The sequence below is a fragment of the Lycorma delicatula genome, chromosome 2 (genome assembly GCF_047948215.1).
Source record: "Lycorma delicatula isolate Av1 chromosome 2, ASM4794821v1, whole genome shotgun sequence".
Lineage (NCBI taxonomy): Eukaryota > Metazoa > Arthropoda > Insecta > Hemiptera > Fulgoridae > Lycorma > Lycorma delicatula.
In genome coordinates this window covers 13,467,619-13,478,426 of record NC_134456.1, presented here as the reverse complement: position 1 = coordinate 13,478,426, position 10,808 = coordinate 13,467,619, and the positions used below count along the sequence as shown (strand labels likewise).

Sequence of the window (10,808 nt, the reverse complement as noted above, 5' to 3'; positions counted from 1 at the left end):
AATTATATTTTTAACTAGTCTTCTTCAAAGTAATCAAATATTCTTCAAAATCTAATATTCTTCAAAATAATAATTTTAACTAGTCTTCAAAACAATAAATATATAGAATAAAATAAAAATTTAGGCAGAAAAAAGGAGTGAGGAAGAAGTTGATTTAGAAAGAACAAAAATGAAACATTACTATTATTATTCTTTTATTTCAACAGGTTACCACACTGAAGTAAATAATCTAATATTCTACTTATTAAAACATTACCAATAAATTACAGAATTAATGGAGTGTGATTCTAATATGAGGAAAGCATAACCTCTGTCTGGATCGTAAATAGTAATCTTTGTAGGTGAAGATTTTCTGAAATAACAAATGGATTATCATACTCAGAAGTAGTAATTACAATCTTATTTTAAACAATAAAAAGTACTGTGATAATAAAAGTTTTGTTTGTTAGAATATCTTTTCTTCTTTAACAAGAGTTTATATAATAATAATATGTTCTTAAAATTACCAATACTGTTAGATAAAGACACAAGATTTGTTCAGGGTAATATCAGGAACTACTGAACCTCAGAAATTTCTTTACTGTTTGAAATCTTACCAGATTTTATAATAATCTGAAATCCCATAATCTCCCTCCATGATTAACTGGGGAATTATTAGTCATATATTTGATCTTTGGTTTTACAAAACCACTGGACAGGAAGGAACTTTAGGTTTAACCTCGCTATTAGCCAGCTTTCTCATTAAAAAAAGAAACATTATTTGGAAACTTTTTTAGTAAAAGCTTATTCTGGTAGTAGGAAATAAATAAAAACTGATGTTTCACAGTTTATCAGTACTGAACCCTCCTTTACAACCAGATGCCCTCGATTCTAGTCCTAATTAAAATAATAAAAATTAAAATATTTTTTGTTTGATTCTTTGTCAAATTGTATTTAAGTAGGGACAAGCATGGAGTAATATATGTGAAGTTCAGGTCCTCTTACTTCAGTGTTCCTAGCAAATATCTATTTCCAGAGATAGCAAGGAACTTAATTTTTTGACCTTCCCAGACTCTCCAGCCCCCTCTACATGACTTAATACGTGAAAATTAAAATTGCAGCATTCAAACTGCTTTTTCAAATTCTGTTTTATTTCAAAGAAAAGTAAAAGAACTAAGGTTTAGTACAAATCTTATTTGTGTAATGATCTAAAATAAAAAACCAACATATTGCTGCTATATTGAAAAAATTTGTTTTTTCAAATTGGTTTTGAAATTCTTATTTTGAAGAAATTATGAAAGAAAGTGGCGTCAGAGAGTTTTGAGTCTCCTTGTCTTTCTGAATACTAGTCAAAAATAACTATAAATAACTAAAGATAAGATAAATAATGTTGAAAATTACATCATTCTTCTTAAAAATGTAATCTACCTTTAACACTAACTTCATAGCATTAAAATATTTATTCTATTTCGCTTGAACTAGTCCTTGATTCTAGTTCCCTTTTATTAAGAATATTGAAATATTCAATCTGTTACTTCATTGTCTTATGCTTCTAGGAGCTAGAAAACACATTATAAAGATTGAGTCCTGATATCCACCTAGATATCTCAGATCTTTAATGGCTTTAATTTAAAAAGAAATTAAATTCCATAGTATTAAAATTTTACATTTAAATCATTAATATAAGAACTTTCAAAAACAAATTTCAAAGAAATTTGAGCCTTCTTACTAAATCAGTCTTCGTTTAATTAAAATAAATATCATTTTAATTACATCACTAATACAGAAATACTAAAGAATATTTTTATTCATTTCATTATAACTGTGTTTAAATTTGTTTCACAAAGATGCATTTTTAGTATTTATAATCTCTTTCTGTTTGTTCTCAACCTGCTCAGTACTTCCTACTACTATTATTCTCCTTGTAGAGAGTTTTTATGAATGTCAAGATTACTATTATTGAGCCTCTTCTTCATGACTTTTGTTTTTTTAGAGTTATAAAAATTATACAGCATACAAATCTTATTCAGATTTATTCAACTATGTGATATACAAGAACTGGTTTATTTAATATGTCTAAAACAATTGCGATTTCACTTTTGTTCACATATTTTTTTTTTTTGCAAGATGTTACTAAGTTATACCATGTATTGGGGTAAAATTATTATTTGGAAAGGATTCACCACATGTCATGATATAGGCCAGGGTGACATTACGATAGTTGTTTGGATCATACTTTTTTGAAGAGTACATACAAATGCTGGAAAAATGGTTAATACCTCAACTTCAAGAAAAGAAATTACAAAACATGAATTCTTAATAAGCCTCCACAATGTATATATGTCTAGAAGTGCAGGGGACTTCTTAAATATATTGTATAATAAAATCAATGTATCGCCCCCCATGCATTGATTACATTTTACTAATCAGACAAGCATGTGATCTGAGAAGATAAAAAAGCACATTAAATTAAAAGTAGATATTTAATGGGAAAATATAGATTATAAAAAAATTATACCCCATGAATGATGTGTTTTTTCCAGATCAAGCAGCGATTGCTTTGCTCTACATTGAGGAACTTTTATACTATCACTATAATAAGAATCTAAAGGTACTCATTAAGTAACATTAACTATATGTGAATGAGGTAGATAAAATTAACAAGAATAAAGTGCTAATCTACTTAAAAAATGTAGGATGTTAAAAAACAGCTTCTTATTGAAGTTGATTTTTACTAAATAATATCATGGATCAAACCAAAAAATAGTTACGTAAATTTCATAATAAAAGATGCATAATAAAGAAATATGATTTCTTAAGATGAATTTTCTTGAATGGAAAGTGCTGAAGAGCTTAAATAATGCTTTTTTCTGTAATTGGAATCTTGTTTGTGCATTAACTTATTTCTTTTGTCCCAATATAAGACACAGAGGAAGAGTCTGATACTGTAGGTAAAAAAAAAACATTTAATTATACTAAAATTAATACTTAGACTACACTTATTTATTCATGATCAATATGTAGGTTATATTTATTTATTCATGATCAAAATACTGCTGCCTTACTTTTTGTATTTGGGATGAAAAATGAATTTTGTAGTACAACAATTTGTCTTTGTTTCTTATGATCTTTTGAATACTAATTTTTGCACATACCTTGAAAAGAGATTTTGTGATTAAACTAGATTTATTTAAAAAAACTCCTATCAACTTTCATGTTTATTTAAGTAATCTTAAATCTCTTTTAATTATTTCTAATAATTTTTCTTTTCTTTTTACTTTATTATGTTTCTATACTGTAATTAAATATATGAAAGAATATATATTTTTTTAAACAATTTTATATCATACTTCATCATTCAGTGAGTTTCAAAGAAATTGTAGTTTTTAGGCTTGAATAAAGTAGTGTCTATCACCATCAACAGTGTCTAGTAGCTTCTTTGTACTTTATTTATTTTCTTCAAATCATTCTATCAATCAAATCAAATCAAATCAAATCTTTTCTTCAAATCAATCAATCACTCAGGTAATTAATAAAAGTCAATTGATTTCCATTCATTAAAATCAATGAAGCCATTCTGGAGTTATTAGGGCATAAAAAACAAATTTTACCTTCCTCTAGTTGTCAGATAAAAATAGGAGGAAATCCATTTAATAAAAATTAAATATAAACATAATTTAAAGTAATCATATATATAAAAAAACTTACGGATTATAAAAAATTATAGTACGGCTACCATCAGGATTAAGTACGCCAATATGTTTTACATCAACAATAGGTGGTCGTGTTGGAAAAACTGGGAAGATAGTACTGGTACTAACAGTTGTTGGTGGGGTTGACGGTGCAATATCTTGTTGAAATGGAACATTTTTAACCGAATTTACATCTATGACTTTGGATCCCGGTTGCAAAAATTTTGAAAAATGGCCTATCGCATAAAATGTTGGCTGTTTATAAAATTCATCTTCAGTTTTATTTATGATTATTGCTGCATCGCATGTTAGATTTGATACGTTTGGGCCACCATCTAAATTCAAACTTAAATTCCAATCTAAGTACGTTGTTACCCAGTGACTCATATTCTGTAAAAATAACACAATATTTAAAATTAGAAAAAACTTTAAAGTAATCAGAATGTTGGTGGAACTTAACTATAGCTTTTTTCTAGTGGTTGTTTGCATCTGAAGAAAATCTGTATTGTATTTACTACACAACTGTATTACAGTAATGTAGGTTTATCTTAAATAATATTACTCTCTTTGGAAGTTAGTGTTATTAATGAAGAGAACAAAAGTAATTGTTGATAAGAATGAAAAAATCATTAAAAAATATATACACAGTATATACAAAGTATCCCGCAAAGAAACGGAGAAATTTTCAGGACATGTTCTAGTGATGAAAATAATGACAAAAAATATTCATATAAATTTAGGTCTGGAAACGCTTTGTTTTCGAGTTACTGCTAGCGAAAGATTTCGCTCGATTTCAGCTCTTCTAATAAAATGAAACCCTACTGTAATTTTTGGGGCCCAAATTAAGGTGTAACGTTAGTGATTTCTTATGAAATTTGAACTGGGAAATAAGATAAAACAGATCCCAGAACTGTAACTCTAGTATTTGTTAAGATATCCAAGATAAAACACAAAATTCGGTGTCGAAAAAAGTATTTTATAGTTTGTAGCACAAAAGCTTTATTAAATTACTAATAAATGCGGAAGATTTTGTAACAAAACTTGTAGAGAATTTAATTTTGTAAAAATTAATGTAAATACAATAAAAATCAAATAAAAACTTTTAAAAATCGATTTTTTATTGAAGCAAAACAGACGAAAAAATACAGAGAAAATAGTATTATTATTTTTTCTGTACCTAATGAACATTATTTTTAATATAGCAAAAATTAAAAAAAAAATCAATAAAATACATGAAATGATAAGTGGTAACAGAATAACAAACTCATTTATAATAATTTTTCGAATTCCCTCTTTCACAATGTACACATCACAGCTCGCCGTAAAATGTTTCCGGTCGCTTTTCGTTTCATCTCAGGATCGTCTGTATAAATTCAATAGCATTTCATATTTTAAATAGTAACTCTTTTTAGAAATAACTTTTTGTTGATATACTAACTATCGTTTTCATATGTTCCCAAATGAAGTAATCTAGTGGCTTTAAGTCAGGTGATCTGATCGTGGTAGCAAATTGATCAGTTTAAGAAATTAGCATTCAAGCGATTTCTAGCTACTAAAGAAAAATGTAGCGTTGGACCATCGAGCTGAAAAATCATTTTCAAGGTAGTTTGAAAAGATACATCCTCCAAAAGAGCCAAAAAATTATTTTTCAAGAAAAGAACGTATGCATCTCTCGTAAGGTTTTCATTGAAAATAAATGATCCCAGAATCTTGTCATAAATAATCCCACACCAAGCATTAATGTGAAGTGTATGTCAAAAACTAGTTTTCACAGTACCATGTGGATTGCCTTCGCTCCATAAATGAGTATTTTTAGAACTGAAGACTTCGTTTCTCGTAAAAGTGGCTTTAGCAGTAAGTAAAATTGAATTTACCTTATCAGCGTTGTCTAGAAGCCAATGTCAGAAGTTTAACCGCTGTGGGTAATCTGATGGCAGAAAATTTTGAACCTTCTGCAGGCGGAAAGGATAAAGAATTTCTTTCGCTAGGTGCGTCAAACTTTGTTTTTTGATTAACCAGTGCGACATGAAATTCGCCTCGTACTAGTGCCTGGGCTACGCTGAATATGTTGATCAAACGATGTACATTATTAACACGTTTTACTTGTTCAACAGAAAACGAACACGTTGGAAACGACCCTTTCGTTCGTAAACGCTGAAACACCAAACAATGTTTAAAAAGAATGCTTAAAAGACTGCTTTAAAAATAATGTTTATTTTAGTAAGTTCACGCAGCAGCTTACTCATTCTAGCACCATAAAAAAAGGGGAAAAATTTTCACTATATGCCGTGGCGGAGATTTTAATAAAATTTAAAAACAATATTCTTGATTAAATAATTGTTATTCATAAATATATAAGTTTGCCGTTAAAAAAAATATTGCATGTGAAGCTATATTGATATGACGGGCAAAACTGCGATGTAGGAACGTTAGTTAGCGTATAAAACAACAAACAAGTAACATATGTTATGGGGAGGGGGGAATTTATAAAATAGAGATCATATTGACTTAACAAAAATGTAGTTTTTCACATTAAAATAGCTGCAAAAACAAATCTGATTTTTTTAAATCTCCTAAATTAACTCTCAGTTTTTATGGGTAATATTAGAAAGAAATCAAGGGCTACATGAAAAATTCTTGAAATTAATTATTTTGTGTTTCTTACAGTAATAATAATAATAATTTTCTAAACAGTGTGGGTAATCTAAATTCGACTGAATTTTACAAAAGTAATCACCTTAAAAAAAATTATTTCTTATTTACATAGATTAAGCAGTAATACTATGACTCTTAAGAGCTGATAGGACTCTTGAGATGTCATATCAGATAAATATTAATTAATTTAAAAAAACTTTAATTATATCCATAAAGAAAAGAATACTGCAACACTGCTGTGGGTAGAAGTTTAATTTGAGATATTGATAATTAAAAAACTAATCTAGAATCCTGAAAGTAATTTAATCTATTAAATCTAATTTTATTTATTATTACTTTAATGACGTAAAATAAGTGTTACAGACCTCAATAATATTTGAAATATATAAACCAGCTAGGTGCCATAATCCTAAGCGAGGTGGTTGAGGGTCAAAACCTGAAAAATAAACATTTTTTTATTTCAAATAAGATTTTGTTGGTTTATAGCATATTCAATGCATAAGCACCATAATTTTTATTATTTATTTATAAACAAAATATGTTGCTGCATTTATTTTAAACTAATTTTTTTGGAGTAGGTACAATATCTTTATGTCAATAAAATCACTTCTTACTGCATGCTAAGTCTTACAATTAAAATAAATCAGTGTTCTTTATTGCACTTATTAATATACAGAGGAATAATTTCTACACAGCAGTTTTTTTTATTTATAATACATACTGCAGTATAATATATTAATACACAACACAGTAGTCTTATTGAGGGAAAAAATATGGGGTTATCAAATATTAAGGGATAGGAGGATTTTTGTAGATACTTTTCAAACAGAATGTCTGGTCTTCCCAGATGTACTCCAGATTAAATAGTTTATTTAGAGGTTGGATCTATGCCTTGTATGAACAGTTGTTTAAGGTTCATTGTAGATATGGTAGCCATGAACTTCTATGTCCCCTGATTGATACCAGTAATTCTTAAGAGAAAAAATTGTTGAAACAAAGAAGGATTGATTTAAAACATGGAGAAAACTTAGCGAAAAAGTATGATATCCCAGTTGATCATTCAGAGTAAAGTAGAACTCATTATGAGCGTAGATTAAAACTCAATATAAGCATCAGTTGAACAAAATATCAGGTAAAATCATTGAGAAATTAAAGGATGAGTGGTTGGATAGAGCAGATAGGTCAAAGTCTCACACAGTCTGAAGTCAATTAAAAAATGTAGGAATTAAATCTTATATTGGAGACTGTTATTCATAAAATCCTATGTGTACAGAATTTAAAACATGAAGTATGTTGCAACTTTGAGCTGAATAACATTCAGAGTAGAGAAGCTGCCAGCAGGCTATGTTAATTATTTAATCTCAGACAGGAAGATGATGTAACATGCTTTTTAGAGTGATGTTTGGTATTGTGGTTAGTACGATATTCATAGTTTGATAAAGTTACATTAGATCAGGATGAGGTGATAGAATATTTAGATGGTTGAAGTTGGGATAAGTTGGTAGGCTATGAACATGATAGTACTGGCTACAAAAAATAATTTATTCAGGAATTTAATTATTAGACATTCTTTCATTCACATTAGATTACAGTAACTAACTGTCAGTATATTTATAATCTACAAGATTCATATGTAAATGTATTGTTGCCTTCAGGGAACTTTTCAGCTGGTACTGATATTGGTAACATATAGTATTAGTTCTTTCTTTATTTGGCCATTTAATGAATGGTTTCTTTCTTTTGTTTATTTTATTCTATAATTTTATAAAAGAATATTCTGATTTACTAACACAGCAGGTAGCTTTTAAGTCATGCCATAAGTGTGATAGACTTTTAACTAGTTTATGATAAACTGTTTTCTCTTTTAGTAGTATTTGTTTTTTTTTTTGTTATAATTTTTTTGTTTAAACAGTGTACTCTTCTTTGTCTTATAATGTTAGTAAATATTATTTATCTTGTAGAATTATGAAAAAAATTGTTTTTATGTACTCTACTTCATTGTAAAATAAACATATCTTTTGTTAATATTATTAACACAAAATATTACAGTTAAAATATTATTAATTAATTAGTAACCATGAATTAATTCAATACAAATTAAAGATATTAGATGAAAGAGTAAATAATTTTTATGAGCATGTCAAACATTTACATCAATGTTTGGATAATCACTATTATTAATTGATATATTAATTTAATAACACTAATTCATTAATTTAATGTACACTATTAGTACATTAATTTATCTGTAAATCATTTACACGTAATATTTAAAAAACAAATGAATTGTTCAGAAATAATCTGTTGGGTTATATGAGAGGAACCCTCCAATGAGGATCTGGCTTTATGGTTAACATTTAAGTTGGATTCTTACAAGGAACACACCATTCTAAGGATGAGTGAGGTTATTCCTTTGGGAACCTTATACTTCTCTATTGAATTGCTAATTTCTGAAGAAAAAACAATTTTTATTTGCGTCAGATATTTAAACTGGTAATTGTAAAACTGTTTATCAATTGCTAATCCATTCTTATCAATATAAAAATTATCAATTCTTGAGATGTTTTTAATAAGATGAGCACTACTTATTATTATTAGGGAATCTTAAGCTTTTCTCTGGGAAGAGTTATTTGACTTGCACAATATTTTTTATAAAATTAGATCATATTTCCCTAGTAAACACTCAATCTCTTTCTCTTTATATGTTGGCAAAAGAAATTGTGTCAAAGATATATATATATATATATATATATAATACACACAAATAACTTGTTTTATGGGTGTTCTGCGGAAACCTTTTTGTATTACCTAGGGTTTATTGCTAGAGTTTCAACAATTTTTATTAACAACACATCTTGGTCTAATGAACTTAGAATTTTACATCAGCAATTTCATTATATGTATTTTAATCATTATCAAATTTTGAGTTACCCAAAGCACCCTGTCTAAATAAAGTTGAAATTGATATTATGGGTATAATTTAATGATAATACAGTACATTAACAAACAAGATGTTAAAAATTAAAAAAAGACGTTACTACAAAAAACCCACTTTAATGTTTATAAATTTACTTCAGTTTTTCCATCAAATAAATTATTATGAAAGAAATCATGATTTTGGATGATGAGATTAACTAGCTAGAAGTGGTAGTACAGGCTTCACAATAACATACTAATATTATCTTTCCTTTAATTAACTGCATTTCTATATACCCATTATCATAACTAGACAATACCCCAGAAATAGTTTTCTATCTTATTTATGAAAATAAACATTTTTTATAAGCTGGATAATAAATATTTAAGCCATACTTATCAATTTTGTTTGTGATTATGGTCTTTTTCTTTTAATTTTTTAAATATCAATTTGTATTTAGTATTTCCATAATCAATTAAATTACTTATATTAATTTTTATTTTTATTAATTAAATTAATGTTAATTCCTTATTGAGGCAATGCTTATAAAATACATTGCTTTGTATATATTGCCTCACATTTATACACAGGAGGGATATATATTAATTTGTTCTTGTAGACTATCTAGCTCAGTCATTATTATAACTGTGATATGTGCTAAGAATTTGAGACACAAGAAGAACTAGAATTGTTTTCTATAAAAGTAATATTGACTATAGCTTGTTCCTGTATTGAACAGAACGAAGGCAGCACTTCGGTTGCTGTCTACAGTTTGCATTTTGGTGGACTTAGCATATCAATGGGCAATAGTATGTTTGGGCTACAAAAGTAAACTATCTCTTCACTTTTCCTAGTAACCATGGCACAGGCGCACTTTACTCTTGAAAAACTGGAATACAAGATAAACAATGTAAAATAGTTATTCTAGAATAATGGCTGTGCCAGATTTCTAAGAAGATGAGTTCTTACCTATTACATTAGAGCCATCTGATACATCAGTTACACGCATTAACTTTGAATTAACTGCTGGATTGACACTGGACTCTGTATATAAAATTTCTTGTTCTGGAAATTTTTCATTAATAATATCTAGTACATTCACCGGGCACAAATTATCAAAATACCAGTGCAGCCCTATTCCAAGAACATAATCCTTAGCAAGTGGATCCCTCATTACCTGAAAAAATATCTTTTTTTAAGTCATTTTGATATATCTCTTTTTTTACAATGATGATTACAGAAACATTAAATTTCAAAACTAATAATATTTTACAAAATTTTCTGCCTGAAGGCTGGTATGAATCTCATCAATGTAATCATTAATTTCTTGTTGAACCGAGGTAACACTGATTTGATGTACATTTCTGACTTTCAGAGTTTCTATACTAGCAATCATAAAGTACAGGAAAACAAAAAAAAGACATCAATTTTATGAAAAAAAATTTAAGAGCATTTTTACATACAATCATATTTATAGTAAATTTTTTTATGTATGAGTACAATTTTATATACATTTCTCATTTTTGAAATGAGTTCTGAATGCAATAAAGTAAAAAAGAATATAA

General features: G+C 27.6%; 1 protein-coding gene across 1 annotated transcript in view; it reads right to left on the bottom strand.

Annotated features, from left to right (window-relative positions):
* Positions 1-209: 209 nt before the first annotated feature.
* The window catches only part of LOC142320124 (lysosomal acid glucosylceramidase-like), a 54,388-nt gene continuing 43,789 nt past the window's right edge, over positions 210-10,808 (bottom strand). The window contains exons 7-10 of the mRNA XM_075357802.1: positions 10,213-10,420; positions 6,692-6,762; positions 3,688-4,061; positions 210-352 (exon numbers count right to left, since the gene is read on the bottom strand). Of these exons, the coding sequence (XP_075213917.1) occupies positions 253-352; positions 3,688-4,061; positions 6,692-6,762; positions 10,213-10,420 (753 nt within the window). The 3' untranslated portion in view covers positions 210-252. The remainder of the gene's footprint in view (positions 353-3,687; positions 4,062-6,691; positions 6,763-10,212; positions 10,421-10,808) is intronic.